This window comes from Lemur catta, chromosome 10 (assembly GCF_020740605.2).
Source record: "Lemur catta isolate mLemCat1 chromosome 10, mLemCat1.pri, whole genome shotgun sequence".
Taxonomy (NCBI): Eukaryota; Metazoa; Chordata; class Mammalia; order Primates; family Lemuridae; genus Lemur; species Lemur catta.
In genome coordinates this window covers 86,083,013-86,103,898 of record NC_059137.1, presented here as the reverse complement: position 1 = coordinate 86,103,898, position 20,886 = coordinate 86,083,013, and the positions used below count along the sequence as shown (strand labels likewise).

Here is a 20,886-nt window from a genome sequence, read left to right as displayed (position 1 = left end):
ACAATGTATATAACCTGAGCTTTTGTACCCCCATGATGAGCTGAAAAAAAAAAAAGAAAGAAATATGTTACTGTCTTAGTCTGGTCAGGCTGCTATAACAAAATACCAGAAACTGGGTTGGCATCTTTCTATTCAGTCTTCAAAGTTCAACCATAGCTCATCTCCTCCATGACGTCTTCCCTGACTTCCTTTCACTTCCCACTGAGAGTGAAATCACTTCTTGCAGTGTTTTCCGTTCATGCGTGCCACATAGTATCCTAGTGACACTTCCGTACTGGAGCTTTCTGAAAACACAGCTATAATCTGGTCAATCTGCCCCCAGTGTCACCAGAAAGGCTGACAAAGCAGATGCTCAGGCAATGTTCTCCTACTGGAACAGATTACTGAATCAACTAGCCACTGGGATTCTGACAGCCCCAACATGAGGGAGACAAAGTCTTTCTAATAAAATGCTCAAGAAGAGCTGCTTGCCCCTGTGCTTTTGTGTGAGAATCTTGCCCTCTGCCTTGGAGAATAAGACTGGAAACAAAGGCCTTTGGGTTTCTTACTTTGCCACTCAGTGTCCATTCTTTTCCTGTGGCAACAATTCTTAATTTTGCCTTAGGGGAAGCAGCTCTAGGTCCCTGGGCTACAGATGAAGATGACTCCACCCCAGAGTTTCCCAGCTGCCTTGGCCAGTGACAGGTCACAGATGCCCAGAGCCAGCACACACGGATCAAGGAGACAAGCCCAGGCCTGGGCTCGAGCAGAGCCGTGTGCAGGAAGAAGGTAAGTCTGTCCATGCTGAGCTCAGTGGTGGAACTAACATAGAGGAGGCAGATCTAGGAGCTGGACCCTGATTCTAGGCTGGGATTTTTTTATTCCTATGACCTAACTGATGCCCTTTTTCATTTCAGGCTGTTTGGACTGGGTTTTCTGCCACCTGCAACAGACAGTCCGAACAGATTCAAGTAGTTAAGACATGCCGGGTTGATCGCAGCACATGCAGACAGATATGTATGCACGTGTATACACATAATTTAAAGTACAGATGACCCCAACTCTCTTTTGTGCTCTATTATCTTTCAGGGCAGCTCAAGGTTCAACAAAATGTATCCGTCTGCCCAGCTGCTGCTATTGTTTCACCCAAATAAAGAGCTACGTTCAATGGATGCACCAGGAAAAACAGGGTGAGAAGGGGAGGCGGGAGTGGTTTGATTCCTTCTCTGTGAATAGAAATGGCCCGAAGGACTGTGGAGAAGGGAAGGATTTTAGCCCACAGAGCAGGGGGCTGCTCTGCCTGTCCCTGTGCAGTATGTTGGGGACGGGCCTGATGGTGCAGGTGAGACCTGCGAGGCACATGAGCGTCCCACAGAGAATCAGTGAAAATCTGACCCGCATTAAAGTTGACTTTTCCAAATAAGAAAGGTAAATTGATATTTTCTTTATAAATTATGAATCTTTTTGATACTCATCTGAAAGCCATATATTGCTTAACAAATGTTTATTGATGTTAATCAGAAGCTGTGCAGCAGAAGTGGGAGAAAATGGACCTTCTCGCTGGCACAGCAGGGGGTGAGGGGGCAGAGTGGCGGGATGGGACGAGAGGCAGGGGGGCAGTCAGGTGGAGCAGGTGGAAGGTCCTGTGGCTGCCCATGTGCCGCTGTGTCAATGGACGTGTGCCCAGCGAAGGGGACATCACCCAGGGGGCTTCCACTGGGAATTGTGTCTGACGGGGCTCGTCTTCTCTCCTGAGGGAGAGTCCTGTGGAGGTCAGAAAATAAAAGACTCTTACAAACACAGCATAGAAAAATTCACAGTCACAATATCTCTGTCAGACACAGTGGAGAAAATCAGGTATAATCAATCCAGATCCAAGGGGTGTTTCACAGGACTCAGTAGCAATAGGTACGTTAAGTGGGAAAGGGCAGCAAAAGAGTAGTATAGAATGACACAAAGCCTCCTAGAGTTTAAGGGAATAGTACACATATATTTTTAAGGACAAGGTTAATGCAGGGAAATTCTAGCACAGATAATGGCTAACTGAAGCTTTCCCCCTTTGCTTCCCTCTCAAATCAATTACACACAGGGGACTGTGCCAATATGAAAGAAATATGAAAGAAATTCAAGGAACGTCTTACACCTTTGTAGTATGCAAAGGCACAAAGACACACACAGGTGACCAAGGACACCATGAGACAGGATGTGATTAAAGATCACAATGAGGAAGGACACTTTGTGGACAACTGTAAGGAAGTCTTAGACTATATAATGCCCAGCACAAGATTAAGCATCAGTGGGTACATGTTAGTCTCACAAGGAATGTGCAGTTTTTCTTACATAGACTCGAAGTTACCTCCTTCACTGCCTATTGGAAGGGACAGCATATTGGGGTGCCCAGAGGTTGACATGGACATCAACATCCAATGTCTCAGCCTACAGGTAGAAGATGTGGTATAAATGGAGGCAGGGCTAGCTGCATTTCTTTAGGCTGGGAGGGGTTTGGGTTCAGGCAGAGGCAGAAACAACAGTTTGATGGAGCTGTGACCACAGAGCAACCTGCTGTGAAACGCACATTCCTGCCTTCCCAAACCACCTCATGTTTTTCGAAGAATAAAACTCTCCTAAACCTGTTCTGGAGATTCACGAGCAATTGCTAACTGGTAGCTGCTTTTTCCCAGTCATCTTAAAAGTTTATTACCTTGAACAAAAGAAAATAGCAGCTTACATGACTGAATATTTGTTTATGGGAGAGGGATGATGTCCTCCAAGCTATGCATAAAGTGAAGCCTATTCTAAGAGATGTCCCAGTTCAAGATTAAGTCCAAAGTAAATATATAACATGAGCATAGTGTGCTCTCAAACTGTTTCCAAAACAGACATGCTTTAAATGAACTATTATACTATTATTAGTATAATACTATTATTAGAATAAGCCTATTCTAAGAGATGTCCCAGTTCAAGACTAAGTGGCAAAGTGAACATATAACATGAGCATACTGTGCTCTCAAACTGTTTCCAAAACACAGAGACATGTTTTAAACCAACTATTATACTAAGATTAGGGGGACAGAAACTCGTCATTATATACCAGAGTACCCTATGTTGTTTTTAATTAGATACTTTAAAATCTTCTTACCTAAAGAACATTTACAAAGAATCCTTTACGAAGAGTCCTTTACCCTTTATAAAGAATTCTCAAAATCCCTAAGGGGTCAGCAGAAACTTTATTAAAAAGAAAAAACTTTTTGAAAAAATTGAACTGTTTACAGACACAGAAAGAGTGACAGTGGCTGGGAGTCTGCAGTTCCACCTGGCACAGACACCTACAGGACACAACTACCCACAGGAGTCTCACCAGGACAACAATATTCCTCAATTCCAGCTCAGCCATCGTGTCCTTGGAATTCCACAGGTGTAGTTTCTTTCATTTAAGGACAAGCAGGGATTTAGAATTCGGATATTATTCTTCTAGTGTCTTTCTGCAGAAATCCTTTCAAAGGATTGACACTTGGAAGGGAGCAGGTTCTTCCTTTCCCTCACGTCCCATATCCAGACCAACCATGACATCTTGTTGGTGTCAGCTTCCCGCCAGCCTTTCAGCTGGCCCGTCCTCTCCACTTCTACTGCCAGGGTCTCAGTGCAGAGCCTCAGGCCTCATCGTCACTGGGCTCCCGCCTCTACCCCCACCCCCAACCTATCTGCTCAACTACCCAGAACTTCCTGAAAAATTAACTGGACCTTGTTGCTCAGCTGCTCACCACCATTCTACAGTATGCTGAGTCTTCAGGATTAAGTTGAGACTCCTCTGCCTGACATGCAAGTCACAGGACCCCTGCCATCTCTCCAGGCTTTGCCTTCCATCACATTTCCTGGAACTTGACTTGCTGGCCCTCCTGATGAGGCGCAGGGCCTTGGTAAAGCCCCAAGTCAGAAAACACTCGCAGGACCTATGTTGCCCTGTGCCTGAAGGGCTGGCACCTTTCCATTCACTCTTCCAAATTCAACCAGAGGTCAACTCCTCCACGAAGGCTTCCCACATGCACCACCCCCCAAAGAGAGTGAAATCACTTGTTGCTGTGAATTTAGTTCACGCACGCCACATTGTATTGTAGTGACGCTTCCTTCCTGGAGCTCCCTCAGAGCACAGCTATCATCTTGTCACTGTGCCCCCAGTGTCAGCAGAAAGCCTGCCAAAGCAGGTGCTCAGAAAATGTCCTGGTAACAGAGCAGATTAGTTAATCAACTAGCCGGTGGGATTCTGATCGTCCCAACGTGAGGGAGACGGGGCTTTAAAATAAACTGCTCAAGAAGAGCTGCCTGGCCCTGCATTTCTGTTTGAGGATTCTGCCCTTTGCCTTGGAGAATGGCTCCACACAGGCAGAGAAGGACTGGGAACAAAGGCCGTCAGTTTCCATGGCTTGTCACTCAGCGTCCATTCTTTTCCTGAGGCAGCAATCCTTAAATTTTACTTTAGGGGAAGCGGCTCTAAGTCTCTGGGCTGCAGATGACGTTCGCTCCACCCCAGACCTTTCCCAGCTACCCTGGCCACTGACAGGTTCAGACGTGCCCAGAGCCAGCACACGCGGATCAAGGAGACGAGCCCAGGCTTGGGCGGAGCCGTGTGCAGGAAGAGGTCGGGTCTGACGGTGCTGAGCTCAGTCGAGGAACTACCAAAGAGGAGGCAGAACTAGGAAATGGGCCCTGACTCGAGGCCTGGACTTTTTTAGTTGCGTGACCTAACAGATGCCATCTTTTATTTAAGCCTGTTTGGACTGGATTTTCTGCCACCTGCAACAGAGAGTCAACAATTCTCTTCATGTTCAATGTGTTTACTTGAAAACAACTACTACCACTTGACACTGACCTCCGCAGTTTGGTCCTTAATTTGCTGATGATATCGGAGCCTCCACTTGTGCTGTTCACCAACGATTTCCCTCGGACGGGAAGGCTCCTGATGGCAGGGCGATCATTACACACTGCGGTTCGGTGTTCCTGTGCCTGCAGAGTGAAACCGTGCCAACTGGCTGTGGGTCGAGAGTTGGGTTGAGGTGTGGTGGTCACAGAGTCATTATTTGTTTCTGCAGCAGCTGGTGGTGCTGGATTAGAATCCATGCTGCAGAGATCAGAAAATTAGAGACTGTTACAAACACAGCCTATGAAAATTCACAATCACAACATACCTTTTATGCGCAGTGGAGAAAATCAGGTATAATCAATACAGATCCAACTGGTATTTCACAGAACTTAGGAGTAATAGGTAAGATAAGTCGGAAAGGGTAGCAAAAGAATAGTATATAATGAGACAAAGCCTCCTACAGTTTAAGGTAATAGTACATATATATTTTTAAGGACAATGTTAATGCTGGGAAATTCTAGGACAGAGACTGGCTAACTCTAGCTTTTCCCCTTTGCTTCCCCTTCAAATTGCTTGCACACAGGGAACCGTGCCAACAGGACAGAAACGAAGGATACGCAGCCATATTTCATGAATAGGCAACTAAAAAGTTTTTGAAGCACACAAATGGTATGAATACAAAATTTCACATGCTGAAAGCAAGTAGCAGAAGGGCAGGAACTTCTTACAGCCTTTGTTTATGTGAGAGGGATGATGTCCTGCAAGCTGTGCATAAAATCATGCTTACTCTAAGAGATGTCTCAGTTCAAGTCTGAGTGGGAAAGTGAATATATGACATGAGCATAATGTGCTCTCAACATTTTCCCAAAACACACTGACCTGATTTAAACGAACTATTATAATAAGGTTATGGGGTATAGAAGTTAGCCGTTGTTTCACACAGTATCCTCTGTTGTTTTAAAAATATAGTTTAGAATCTTCTTACACAAAGGAAATTTACAAAGATTCCTTCATAAAGCATAGTCAAAATCCCTACACGGTGAAGAGAGCCTTTTTGTTTTTTCAAAAACAAAAAACTTGTTAGAAAAAATTGAACTGTTTACAGACACAGAAAGAGTGACAGTGGCTGGGAGTCTGCAGTTCCACCTGGCACAGACACCTACAGGACGCAGCTACCCACAGGACTCTCACCAGGACAACAATATTCCTCAATTCCAGCTCAGCCATCGTGTCCTTGGAATTCCACAGGTGTAGTTTCTTTCATTTAAGGATAAGCAGGGATTTAGAATTCAGATCTTATTCTTCCAGTGTCTTTCTGCAGAAATCCTTTCAAAGGATCGACACTTGGAAGGGAGCAGGTTCTTCCTTTCCCTCACGTCCCATATCCAGACCAACCATGACATCTTGTTGGTGTCAGCTTCCCGCCAGCCTTTCAGCTGGCCCGTCCTCTCCACTTCTACTGCCAGGGTCTCAGTGCAGAGCCTCAGGCCTCATCTTCACTGGGCTCCCTCCCTCTGCCCTCCACATCCAGTCTATCCAACTCAATTGCCGAGGACTTCCTAAAAAATCAACTGGACTTTGCTGCTCATCTGCTCACAACCTTCTAGAGCATGTTGAGTCTTCAGGATCAAGTTCAGATTTCTCACCTTGGCATGCAAGTCACATATCCTTGGGCCCCTGCAGTCTAATCTCTGCCTTCCATTATGGCTCCTGAAACTAGACTTTCTGGCCCTCCTGGTGATGGGCAGTCCCTTGGTAAAGCACCAGGTCAGAAAACCCTTGCTGAGGCTATTCTCTATGCCTGAAGGGCTGGCATCTTTCAGCTCTTCAAAATTCATCCAGAGGTGATTTCCTCCAGGAAGTCTGCCCTGATGCACCCTCCCAAGGAGAGTAAAATCACTTCTTGCTATGATTTTTAGTTCACGCATGGCACATTGTCTTGTAGGGACACCTCCTTACTGGAGCTTCCTGCGAAAGCACAGCTATAGTCCTGTCAACGTTCCACCAGTGTCAGTGGGAGGCCTAACAAAGTAGGTGGTCAGTAAATGTTCTCCTGATAGGACAGACCAGTTAATAATGTAGCCACAGGGATTTCGATAGCCCCAACATGAGAGAGACATGTCTTTGAAATAAATTGCTCAAGAAGAGCTGCTTGGCCCTGCATTTCTGTTTGAGAATTCTGCCCTCTGCCTTGCAGAATGGCTCCATAGAGTCAGAGAAGGACTGGAAACAAACACCTTCAGTTTCCTTTGATTGCCACTCAGTATCGCTTCTTTTCCTGTGCCAACAATACTTACATATTGCTGTAGGGAACGCAACTCTAGGACCCCGGGCGGCAGAAGAAGTTGACTCCACCCAAGACTTTTCACAGCGACCGGGGCCAGCAACAGGCTCAGAGATGCCCAGAGCCAGCTCACAGAGACCATGGAGACAGCCCCAGGCTTCGGTTCTGGCAGAGCCACGTGCAGGAAGACGTCGGGTGTAAACATGCAGAGATCAGCTGTGGAACTACCACAGAGGAGGCAAAACTGGGAGACGAACACTGACTCTAGGCCTGGACTTTTCTAGTTGTATGCCCTAACTGATGCCCTTTTTTATTTTAGCCTGTTTGGATTGGGGTTTTCTGCCACCTGAACCAGAGAGTCCTAAGTGATTTACGTATGTGAAGAAATGCTGGGTTGTTCTCAGTACGTGCACACGGACTCACGTATCCAAGTGTACACATAGTTTTAGGGTACAGGCAAATACGAGTGTCTTTCATGCTCTGCTATTTCTCAGGGCAGGTCAGGGGTCAAAAAAATGTACCCCCTGCCCAGCTGCTGACATCTTTTGCCAAAACAAGGAGTCTGGGTCAATGGATGCACCAAATAAAACAGGGGAGGAAGGGGAGGCACGAGTGGTTTAGCTTCTTCCCTGTGAATACAAATGGTCCCAAAGGCTCTGGAGAAAGAAAGGATTTTAGGCACCCACAGACCAAGGGGCTGCTCCGTCCGTCCCCATGCAGCACACTGGCAATGGCCAGATGGTGCAGGGAGACCTGGGAGGCACACAAGCATGGCAAGGCGGGGATGGACAGATGTCTCACAGTGAAAAACTGATCCTCATCAAAGAGATCTTTCTAAGTAGGAAATGTAAATCAGTATTTTTATTATAAATTATTAAATTTTTTGACATGCTAATTTTAAAGCCAAATATTGCTTCAGAAATTTTATTCATGCATCATCACAGGTTCTACATAGGAATTAGCAAAACAATTTGTTTTTCTGACTTCTATAGTAGGCCTACCACCTTGACGCAGGAAACAGTAAATGCAGCAAATATCCACTGAATTTTAAGTCTCTACAACCACACTCACAAAAATTCTAATTACAACAGACAGCCCCAATATCATGATGGGCTCCATATTCTACAAGTTCATCAAGCTGGTTGTTATGGAAGTTTGAACAATATTCTTCCCCCAATATGATGGTTCTATTTCACAGTCTAGATAAGCAATCTACATAAGCAAAACAGTAGCTGTATTACATTTAAATCTTAAAGAAATAGCAATGTATTTCTTAAAATTCAAGTTGCATGAAGTTGAATTCCTATTAATGTTCTTGTTTTATATTGAGAAGTGATTATCTTTCTTAAAATTCTAATTCACTTAAAGCTCCTAAAGGACAGGCACTCTGGATTTGTTAGCTAGAACATCTAGCCTGTATCAGTCTATTCTGATACAAAATGTTTTGGTTGCCGATTGAAAGCATACTCAGTGATTGGGCAAAAACAGAAAATGTAGTCCAGATGACACATGTGTTAACTGTCATCAGCCCTCCTCTGCTCCATCTCTGTGGCTCAGTGCAGCACAAGTGGCTACCTGGATAAAATAATAAAGCCACTTGACAATTTTAAAATTTTGCCAATGAGATCCCATACTTCAAACTTCTTTCAAAAGATCCTGTTGCGTTTCATCCTAACACCATCACGTTACTGCTTTGGGCCTCATGCAGATATCTAAAAGCACGTGAAAAAGTGGGGCAGAGCGTCCCTGCTGTGTAGGTCCTTCAGCAACTTGAGAGATTAGGTATAGTTAGTGTAAACTAACAAAACTCTTCACATTCTTGCCTGAGCAGTTAATAATCAAGAATGAAGCTAAAATTTGTTGAGCACTGTCTGTCAGGCCTGTGCTCCACGGTTTAAGACTCACTGTTTAACTACACCATCTGGACAGAATCATACCATTAACGATGTAATCAAACCTTCAAAAGCCTAAACCTAGTTGATGTCGACTGTTAGTCTGGTGGTTGGGATCAGGCCATGTTTGGAAATGGGTAACAGAAGTAGAACAGCAGCATCACAAGGATTCCCACAGAAAGTAGGCTGACCTGCAGCATGTCTGGTTTCAAGATGAGCCTTACTCAGAATTCCACCCAGAGGTGCTTGTGTCAAAGCAATGACTTGCCAAAAGCTAGACACCCTGGCCCCCAGACCAAGGATTAGCTGTATTTTTCCCTCACTAAGGGCTCAATTAAAGCACATAGAGCCTTTGGTTGAAAACTTTGCACAGTTTTTATCAGCCGTGATCATTCCCATGTTAGGATTCTGTATAAACACTCACATATAAAAAAGTCCAACATATTGAAGGCTGAAAAATGGAAATTAATGTGCTTCTTTCAGAAACTAACATAGTTCCCGACATCCTGTAGCTCACTAGTATTTTCAGTTAGTGAAGAGGTAAGATGTATAGATCAAAGAGAAGAAGAGAAAGCAATAATCTGCCTGAGAAGTATTCTGTTCAGAGAAGGCGTAATGCATCCAATTGAAGACTCAAGCATCATTTTTTCAGAGACAGGGTCTTGCTCTGTTGCTCCAGCTAGGATGCTGTGGCATCATCATAGCTCACTGCAACCTCAAACTCCTGGGCTCAAGTGATCATCTCACCTCAGTCTCTGTAGTGGCTGGGACTATAGGCCTGCACTGCTACGTCCAGCTAATTGTTGTAGTTTCGGTAGAGATGGGGTTTTGCTCTTTCTCAGGCTGGTCTTCAACTCCTGACCTCAAGCAATCCTCCAGCCTTGGCCTCCCAAGTGCCAGATTTACACGTGTGAGCCACCACACACAGCTACGAGCATTATTTTTAAGGGTCAACCACTTGTCACACCGAGTGCCTTATTTGAAGGTAAAAATATGACCACCAGTAGTTCAGCCCTCAAATTCAATTATTTTCCACAGTCTTTCAATTCATTTTTCAGACAGAAATAAAGGAGAATCCAGACATCATTACAGCTGTGGGCACTGTCTGATAAGTTTTGGCACTGAGACTCTGTTCAGCTAAAGATGAAGACCACACTTTCAAAAGCAAAGTATTTCAATCATTCATGGTAAGGGAACCAAGGAGGCCCGGGTCAGGACCTGGAGGCATCAGCTTCAATAAGGAAGCGTCTGTAGGGGGAACACAGAAAGGAAATGACGCCAAAGCAATTAAAGAAGCCTTAAAAACTATTTAAAACTGAACACTCCCTCTCTCGACCTTGTTCTCTATGTCTCCCAGAGGTGTGGCTCCTGCCTCAGGTCCTCATCCTGCTCCCCCCCCCAGCCTTTGCTCAAGTTATTAATGTGCACAAAACAATCTCTATTTCCCTATTGACTGTTCCACAATGAAACCATGGCTTACTTGCTATCTGTCTCCTCTAGGAAACCTTCCTGGTTTAACTTGATATTTTAATCATCATATCCAGCGAGCCAGCCAGGAAGATGGTACCCAAGACAAGAATTTGGAATCCTAGTATCTTTCTAAAACTTAGCACTCAAATTTACCTTACCTTCAGAAAATACTTACTGTGAATATCTGAATTTTGATTTAAAAAGCAAGAAATGGAAATCTTTCCATTCTCTTCTGAAAAAACAAATTCTCTTGAGAAGAGGTAAAATTTTATAACTTTTTGTTTTTTTGACATTCTGAATCACTGAGTATCTATCATCTGTAGTTCTCTCACTGCAAACGTACCTATGCTGTCTTCCCACTCACGTCCCACCAGGTGCTGTGTTATTCTATAAAAAAAAAGGGCATTTTTGTCTTAAACTATTTGGTAAGTACAGTACAAGGAGGACAAAAAGAACTCATCTACAGAAACAGGAGTAGTCAGTCTTTAAACTATGCTAAAACATCCATAGTAATGGCCAAAAGATCAGAAAAGGGAACAAGGACAGCAACCTCTACCCTCTCTTCTGGTAGAAAAGAACATGAAAAACAGCTAACGTAGGGCGACTATGATAACGGTTTATAATAATCAGTAAAGTAATAATCCACAGACTACTGAAAGCAAAGTTGTTGAGGTCACTGCTCAGCCTAACCCTAGCGAGAGAAAGACTGCTGCTTGAACTGGAATCATTAGCATGCAGCTAAGAGAAAATGAGAAAAACAACAAACCACAACACACACCCAAAGGGTTTCTTAGGAAACTAAAGTTCTCGTGACACCTCTCACACACAGACCTCTCACACACAGTTCATTTGGAGAGATGTGGAATCACAGGGTTTAGAAATGACACACACAAACTCAGGCAAAAGTGTTTTTCTCACTGCTGGAAAAAGTCACAAAAGCTTATGTGTCTGTGTTCTTCTTTTCGGGCTTTTTCAAATAACTTAAAATGTTCCATTTACTTATTAAGGGTTATTATTTTGAAGTTCAAATCATGGCTTATAATGGTCATAGGAGTTAGATTTGGTATTTGCAGGTAAATTTTAAAATTGATATATCAAATTCATTATACATATCTAAACAGTGAAAACTAAGAAACTACTAGTTTACATAAGCTGATCATTTACATAAAGGGTATTTCAACTCTTCCTCTCTGATGACTCTTACCTCAACAGATGTTTCCTTTAACAGCATATAGGTGCCACTGATTTCATCAGTTTGCTGATTTTTCAGAGACACCTCAATGTCTTGCTTTCTGTACCCCATCCTCAACAGAATCTCTAAAAGAGAAGGGTAAAATACAGTTTATGTGTTTTGTTTGGGTAAGAAATCATTCTGTTACAGGTACAACAATTTTCTTTATTGGACCTAAGAGATCACACATTTTCTTACACAAATGAGCACTTGATTCTGAGTTACTGGGTGCTGCTGTAGGAAACTACATTTAGTTATGTTTCTAAATATGACAGAACAGATAAGCTCATTCATTATATAACTTGGGCTTAACGTTCCATTATTCACATTTTAGGCATATGCATGGATCAGGAGAGAAATCTGTTGCTTATGCAAGCACAGGCACACGCAGGCACGTAGCACAGAGTACTTACGAATGCGTTTCTCATCCTGCATGTTCCTCTTGACTCCCCTGTGTGGCACCAGTGGCTCCAGATGTCCCATGTTGAGCCACTCGTCCTCCATAATTTTCTGAAAAGGTGAACTGTTCATTAGCAGCATAAAATAAAATATTCCGATAATTGCAATGTTTAGGAAACTTTATTTTCAACATTTCACTGACTGTAGGCCAAAGGGTAACTTGAATTTTTTTCAATGTCTCAACTCCTGCTTAAAATGTCCCAGGCAAATAAATATTCAGTATGCCCCACAAGCCAAGCTAAGTTCTAAAAATACTCTAAAAACCTCCAAAGTTGTTACTTATTTCCACTTATGTGATTACCTGGAGAGAGCTTCTGCCACCTGGATTTATTATTAGTAAACTCCTGATAAGTTTTTGGCACTGTCTGGAAACATAGGAGGGGATGTGGTATTTCCCTCGTTTTATATGTTTCATTACCTCCTGTGGGCAGGGAGAGAGGAAAGAAAACTAGTGAGTCAACTTTTGGGTTAAAAAACAACAGAAAACCCACAGAAACCCCTAAACTGATAGAGCATTAAAAATATAAACCCATATAATTTTATAAAACTCCTTCTGGTTTTGTGTACTACGTGGATGCAACAACCGCTTCCAATACCTTAAGATTGTCCCCTTTGAAAGGGAAGGTGCTGGTGACAAACATGTAAAGGAGGACTCCTAGACTCCAGACATCCGCAGAGGGGCGTGGCATGGTTTCCCCTCCACAATTCCCGGCGCGATGTAACACGGTGTCCCACAACAGGTGGTCAGTGGAGTGCCCGGTGTAAAGTGCGCACTGAGGCCGAAGTCCGTTAGTTTTATTTCGCCATTGGCGCCTAATAAGAGATTCTCTGGCTAGAGGGAACACATCAACAGAAATAAAATTTAACCAAAATATAATTAGAAGTATGCACGATTAGGCATTTCATAAAGCAGCTTTTTGTAATGATATAAACGTAGTATCTCCTAATTAATGAAATGAGAAAACATTTCTTCTAGAAGAAAAAAACAGGAGACAAATTTGAACTCCTAATTTTATCACATTAACAATCACTACCAGACATGGAGTGCTAGAATAATCAGCATTAATTCGTGTACTAATTTAAGTATCAACTGCCCCAAGATAAAGAAAGGTTTTGAGAGGTTTTTTTCATTTGTTTGTTTTGTAGAGACAGGGTCTCGTTCTGTCACTGAGGCTAGAGTGCAATGGCGCAATCACAGCTCACTGCACTGCAACCTCCTGGGCTCAAGCAACCTTCCTGCCTCAGCCTGCCGAGTGGCTGGGACTGCAGGCGTGTGCCACCATGCCTGGCTAATTTTTAATGTTATTTTTCTATAGAGATAGGTTTCACTATGTTGCCCAGGCTGGTCTTGAACTCTTGGCCTCAAACAGTCCCCTTGCCTGTGACTCCCCAAGTGCTGGGATTATGGGCCACCATGACTGACCCTTTGGCAGATATTTTACATTAAAAATAATCAGGGGCTTTTTAAAAAAACTGGGCACTTGGTGAAGTCGATAGTCACATTTTACAATAATTGCTACAAAGCTGTAAAATGGCTATTACTGGGGAAGGAAGAATCCCAAATTGCATTCAAGAGACAGATCACAGCCACTTCCATTTATTGCAACAAATATTTACTATGTAGCGACTACACAACAGATTTGTTAGTGTCTGGACATATAATAAGCAAGACAGATAGGGCCCTGCCCTGAGGAGCTCACACTTCAGAAGGGGAGAGGCAGAGAGACAGGCAGCTGCCCTGAGACCCTAGTGCTGTGTCACCGAGGGGGAACGGGGGCTGTGGGCCTGGCGCTGAAAGGGAGGGGCTGCTTCCCAGAGGAGGCCATGTCGAAGCACAAGAAGGTGCAGCCGGTCATGCCGCGTGTGTTGACGGGCGCTGTTTCAGGCAGAGTCCGAGAACACACAGGTGACAGAGACAGTGCGGGTTTCACTCAAGACACTGAGAGTGTGTGGGAGAGAGAGGCAGGCGGAGATGGCTGGGGAGGACGGTCAGGGCCGAATCACAAAGGGCTGTCCCCAGCAAGTTTGGGTTTTCATCCTAAGGGCGATGGGAAGCCCCTGCAGAGTTGTTTAAGCAGAGAAATAACAGTGTTACTTGTGGTTTTAAAACACTCCATTCTGGGCGCAAGGTGGAAAACACACATGAAAAGAGACAGGGAAAATTAGAAGCAGAGAACAGGCAGGAAACCAGAGTGACAATCAAGTATGAGATGACGCGTCTGGCCTGGGACAGTGTAGCAGAGACAGGAAAGAGTGAGCGAGTGTCAGCAACAAACAGCAGGAAAAGGACCTGGTCACTGAGTGGATGGCAAAGCAGAGGGACACCTCAGGAACATTGGTCACGAGAAGGAGAAGTGAAGGTTCAAGTTCAGGAAGGCAGAGTTTAGGCTTTGAACTTGCTGTACCTGAGGTGCCTGAGGGACACTCTGGTGAAGAAAGACACCCCTTGGCCAGCTGGCCCCTGGCCCCTGGGAGAGCCCCGTGGCTGCAAGAAGGGACTTGGGGTCATCGGCACACAGGTGGCCACTGCAGCTAATGGAGGAACACGAAGCCACCGAGGGTGGGCACGGAGAGGAACGAGCCAGTCAATGACAATCACGTAAGGAGAGAGCAGGGGTGAGGAGCAAGCTAAGACTTGGAGTGTAGACAATGTTTAGGGCAAAGGCTGTGACTACGAAGAGAGGCAAAGGGTGTATCTGGAAGGGGACCTAAGGTGGAGAAGACTTTAGGTAAAAAGAAGCTGTGGACTTGAGCATGTATAACGCTGCTGGTGAGAAGCAAGCAGAGAGAGAGAGTGAATGACAAAATGGAGAGAAAAGAGGCATCGGACAGCGCACAGCCCACGGAGGGAGAGAGGACCCAGAACACAGAGGCGGGGGCAGCAGAGGTGCCCCGCTTTCCTGTAACATGGGGACAGGGGAAGGATGCGAGCAGGGGCAGGTACTGATCCACGCAAGGTTCTGCTGGAAGACTCAGGGGGTTTCTGCCTGGTGTCTCCATTTTCTCTGTGAAATAGGAAACCTCATGCTATGCCGGGGTGGAGGCTGTGACACAGTCTCAAATAGGTGCTGCTGTTAACAGGAGACGATGCTACCTGGAGAAGTGGAAAAGAAAGCCAGGTGGCCCCGAGGACACTGTCCAGGCGTGACCACACACTTCCGGAGGAAGCACCACACACATCTCGTTGGCTGTGTGATGACTGTCCTCGAGATCAAACACCAGCACCTTAACTGGAAGGTAAAACACTTCTCATAAACTTCACTTTTATTTATTTCAAATGCTCCACTAGAACTTAATTGAAATGGTCCAATTATCATGAGATTTATTTTTGTTTCATTATGTTTAATAACAAAATCTAATCTACGCCTCACTTGTGTGATGAGAGAACTGAACACGTGCAAGTAGAGCACACATTTAGGGCGCTGGTACGCACTTTCAGGTCCCTGTGCGCCACAGACACCCTGTGGCCATACTCCACCGCCGAGACCACCTGAGTAAGGAGAGGAGGGGTCAGTTCGCACAGGTGCAGACTCGTAATTAAGATGAAAATAACTTCGTTAATGTTCACACATGCAAAACACTCAGTGAGCACCTCGATGTGTGGATTTCTAAAAGCAATTTCCTGATGCTTTGAACTTTGCAATCTGGAGAAATTCAGGGGTGAGGGCAAGAAGAGACAGGTGAGGATGTCGTTCCTGTTCTCTCCAGTTGTAACTGCAAGTTTCTTCTTGGACTCTTCCTGCTGACATTCCACTTGTTTTTGAGCCCAACACCAGGATGCAACCAACGCCTGCATCTGGAGGACCCTGGCTGTCCCCAGGCCCAGGGCCAGATGGCTCCGGTGCAACCTTCCCATGACTGTGTAACCAACTCAAAACCCAACTATGGAAGTTAATAGACTGACTTCACTCTCTGAGGGTCAGGTTCCTCTTCCTTACAATGGAGGAATGAATGCTGCATGTGATCTACGAAAAGAGCAATTTTGTGTGTGAACTATGAAAAGCACTGTTAATTAAACAATTGTTTTACTGAAATTTCACGTCTACTGCCAACTTTTTAAAAACAGTTTTCTTTTCTAACATTAAAGTTTTATATGCTCATTATAGAAACTTTAGGAAACAGAAAAATGTATACAAACATATGCCCATGTTACCACTAAAGGACAGCTTCTCTTCCTGTTTTGCATTTGCTTCTAGTCTTTTCTTTGGTATTTTGCATGTATATTTATTAATATCAATTTTTTTATTTTTGAGACAGGGTCTTGCTATGTTGGCTCAGGCTGGTTTCAAATTCCTGAGCTCAAGCAATCTTCCCACCTCGGCCTCCTGGGTAGCTGGGCTCACAGGTGTGTGCCACGTTCTTAAGCTATGAGCAGTGACTTCTAAAGAAGGTTGAGAACCTGGATGTTGTCCAGGTTAAAACACGAGTGTCAGCCTAATTCCCTTGCAGTCATACATGAAAGAACAGAGGCACTAACATTACCAGCCCTCCAAGAAAGAAGTAAGTAAAAAAGACAGAGCCAGGAGTCTATTCTTTTTCTCTGAAAAGAACAAGAGCTCAACCAAAGGACTAAAATGGCGTAAGCAGTAACTGGGCTGGGAATGGTGAAGCAAAACCCACCTGCTCATGAATATGGAAAGAAGGGCCTATGACCCTTGTCATAAAGAGGAAAACTTTTTTTATTTAGTCAAAGAAGTGATGACTTATAAGCTCCTGGAATGCATGGCAATTAGAACCAGAGAAAAGCAGAAGCACCAATATCACGGTTGTTTCTTCCAGGTCTAAAGGAGCTGTCTTAGGCAAACAATGCAGGAAGGAGAAGGGATTACATTAATGCTAAGCACTGTAAACCCAGCCATTAGTTGTAAAAGTGCACGCCCACACACACACCCCATCTTTCCTGGTCCAACTAATAGGTTCTTCCAAGAAAGGCTTCAGAATTTCTGCAGGGAATTTAAAATAAAAACCAGAACCTGGGCGCAATGGCACATGCCTGTAGTCCCAGCTACTCAGGAGGCTGAGGCGAGCGGATTGCTTGAGGCCAGAGTTTGAATCCAGCCTGGGCAACACAGTGAGACCCCGTCTCTTAACAAAACAAAACCAAAACAACAAAAAACCCAGAGTAATTGCCTCAAGATTGAGGTGAGTAAAGGTCTAAGCCTTTCTGATGAACTGGATCCCACCAGGTGGCAGACGGGGCTGGGTAGAGATGAAAGAGGACCGAAGCTGTGGGGTTAAACACCACACTGCTTCCTTGGAGAGGGTCTGCACACAGACATGCTCTTGCTGGCTGACATTAGCCTTTCCTCACGGTCAATAAACCATATTCACAGAAAGGTTTGCAAGTCAGATTCATCTGAGTAGGAGCGAAATTAAGTTGCATAAGGCAAAAATATTGGCTAATTTATAAAAATGAAGAGTATAGTTATGAAAAGGGCCAGATTGGTTTTCTAGTAAACATCTGAGTTTCCTTTCATAGACCACAGTTCTAATCAAATATTAGAACTGGAAAGGACGACAGAATTCATCAAGTAGAATTTCCTCTTTTTATAGCTAGAAAAAAACTGAGGATCAGAGAAGTTAAATGATAGTGAAAGGTACTTTCAACTTTGATATTTAATAGATTTTAATTCAAAGTACCATTAGGATTTCTTAAGCTTCTAAATTTAAGCAACAACAGAAGTTAAGAAACTTAGAAATGAGTCCTTAACTGTAAACATCCAACTAAGGAAATCAAAAGAGGCACTGTTAAGAGAAAACTTGAAAATCAGCTAAAAACACCTTTCCAAATGCGAAACTTGAAGTCTCCTATCAATCACGACAAATTTACACATGAAGAAAACAAAACTGAAAGGTTCTGTGAGAAAGGAAGCCCTTACTGCCATTGCAATGTGGACCTTGCCACTGGAGCAGACAGAGTTCATTTAAAAGCAGGAAAGCACTTGCTCCTTTCCTTCGTCTCCATCAGGGGTTGGCAAATCAGGGCCCAGATGGGCCATATCTGGCCCATCCCAGTTTTTGCAAATAAAGCTTTATTGGAATACAGTCATGTTTATTCATTTAGTATTGTCTACAGTTGCTTCTATGCTGTAACAGGAGAGTTACATAGTTGCAACAGAGACCGTATGGACCACAAAGCCTAAAATGTTCACTATGTGGCCCTTTACATAAAGAGTTTGCTGATTCCTAGTCTAAATGATAGCAGGACATAATGGTTACAGCTTTGAGGTTTGGAGTCAGAGGGCCAGGGTCTCTGAATCTATGGAAGGTCTGCTACTTGACAGGCACTGAATTTTGGGCAAGTTATTTCCTCTTCTCATGCCTTAGTTGTCTTATGTGGAGCAAATGGGCATAATGCTTCTTAACTCACAAGGCTGCTGCAAGATTTACATAGATGTAGGTAAAGTGCTCATCCCAGTGTCTGGCATGGTCAATCGACAATACTAATTATTACTAATAAAGACATAAGAGTTAAGTCACCTTTATGCTTAAAACCTGATGATTAAAACCCGTGTCCCTAAAGGCAATGTAAAGACAAGCAACGAGGAAAATCACTAATTAATAGATTGAGTTCTATTTGGTCTTGGCTTCTGTAAGACAAAACTAATAAATTTTGGGATTGTGCCATCCTTCTTGCTAAAAGCTTTGAAATGGCTTTAATTAATGTAATCATAGATATTACATCTATAGCTCTCGATTTTTAAGGCTCAACAGTCAAAAGTGAAGAGTCAAAGAGTGACATTCATGTTGATGTTACAAAGCTAGGATAGAACCCGTGGCTACCTCTAGCACAGTAGCACAGTACCTTAGGTACGAAGGGCACTTAATATGATTTTGTCCAGCTGAATGGCCAACGTCTGCCATCCAGTGAGCCTCCTAAGCACCTACAGAGGCAAACACTTTTTGCTTCAGGGTCTAAGCATGATAACTCTATTAAGTTAACAAACTAAAGATGCAATAATTCCTACCTGGCGAAACTTCCCCCTGGCCTCCTCCTCATACATTCTCCCCACATCTAGTAAATAATCATATACATCGCCTACAATTGAGAGAAATAAAGGTAAGCAGAAGGCCCACTCTGAGCATTAATTTTCCCATCGATTGATAATGTGTCACTTTTAGCAATGCTCTCATTTTTAAATATAGGTATGAAGTTAGCCAGGAATATGTGGAATTTAAACTAAGCTGGTCTTAAGTTTAACCATAGGCATGTAAGTTCGCTACTAACATCTTTAAACAGGAGAAAAGCCTTAAAATTAAATTCTCATGTGCTTCAATTATGTAACTTTTATTTTAAAGGGTATGATGTGTTTTCAATATCCTTTAATAAAAAGTGAGTAATGAAAATTGAAAGTCAAAAGGATAAAGTTAGGTGTGTTAAAAGAGGAGTAGCAGTGAACACAGAAAGTCCCTTTCCTCATGGAGTTTGCATTCCAGTAGGGGGAGACAGACAATAAACAAACCAATACACACTGTGTCAGAGGATGACAAGTGCTGTGGAGAAGCAGGGGAAAGAAACAGGTGGAGTGCGTGAGAGTATGTTTGTGTGTGTGTGTGTGTACATGGACTTGCCTGCTTCTGTTTTGCTGACTACTTGAGGGAGTGCACAAGGTAGTAATCTAGGGTAAGATTCTGGCCGGGCGCGGTGGCTCACGCCTGTAATCCTAGCACTCTGAGAGGCCGAGGCGGGTGGATCGCTCGAGGTCAGGAGTTCGAGACCAGCCTGAGCAAGAGTGAGACCCCGTCTCTACTAAAAATAGAAAGAAATTATCTGGCCAACTAAAATATATATAGAAAAAATTAGCCGGGCATGGTGGCGCATGTCTGTAGTCCCAGCTACTCGGGAGGCTGAGGCAGGAGGATCGGCTAAGCCCAGGAGTTTGAGGTTGCTGTGAGCTAGGCTGACACCACGGCACTCACTCTATCCAGGGCAACAAAGTGACACTCTGTCTCAAAAAAAAAAAAAAAAAGATTCTATGGCAAGTAACAAACAGCAAGGAGGCCATAGGGTTGGAGAAGCAGAGCAAGGGGAAGAGAGGTAGCTGATGAGGCCAGGAAGAGCCCTGCAGGCCTTGGTAAGGACTCTGGCTTTACTCTAACTACGATGAGAAGCAGAGAAGATGAAACTACTTAAAAATAGATCACTGGCTGTCAGGGGGAAGGTCACGATGAAGGGCAGCGACAGGGAGACCAATTGGGAGACTAGTCCAATAACGGAGCCAAGCATGACAGCAACTGGGACGAGAGAGCAAAGTGCAGTGGTGGTGAGAAGTGGGGGCTCAGGACACAGTGGGGGTGCAGTCAACAGAACTCTTGGATGGACATCTTGGCAGCAGTTTATACAATATTAATTCTTTGAGGAAGAGAGGTGACATTTTGGGGAATGTACTATTAGTACTGTCAACCGCTTACCAATTTAGAATAAAGAACCACCACTTCTGAAATCAACAGAAAAGAATACTACTTTAGAAAATTAGATATCAACTGTTTCTGGGAAAGAACACGTGTGTAATTCACACACATGAGGAATACCTCCATCAGCTTTATGACAACATTCCACTAAAATATTCTTGTACTTGAATTATACATTAATGTCTCTTAACCCTAATTCTGCATAAATAAATTTTAAATAATAGATAAGCATAAACATTTTATATTATCATTTGATTGCATAATGATCTTTTAAAACGCATTACATACTGTCTATTCATTT

At 43.7% G+C, this 20,886-nt stretch overlaps 1 protein-coding gene across 4 annotated transcripts in view; it reads right to left on the bottom strand.

Moving 5' to 3' along the window:
- Window positions 1-1,468: 1,468 nt before the first annotated feature.
- LOC123646475 (serine/threonine-protein kinase MARK1-like) overlaps window positions 1,469-20,886 on the bottom strand; it is a 63,650-nt gene continuing 44,232 nt past the window's right edge. For all 4 annotated transcript variants that reach the window (XM_045563490.1, XM_045563493.1, XM_045563492.1 and 1 more), the window contains 6 exons: window positions 12,770-13,005; window positions 12,475-12,594; window positions 12,128-12,224; window positions 11,688-11,800; window positions 4,847-5,095; window positions 1,469-1,743 (listed from right to left, as the gene is read on the bottom strand). In XM_045563490.1, the coding sequence (XP_045419446.1) occupies window positions 5,084-5,095; window positions 11,688-11,800; window positions 12,128-12,224; window positions 12,475-12,594; window positions 12,770-13,005 (578 nt within the window). In that variant the 3' untranslated portion in view covers window positions 1,469-1,743; window positions 4,847-5,083. The remainder of the gene's footprint in view (window positions 1,744-4,846; window positions 5,096-11,687; window positions 11,801-12,127; window positions 12,225-12,474; window positions 12,595-12,769; window positions 13,006-20,886) is intronic.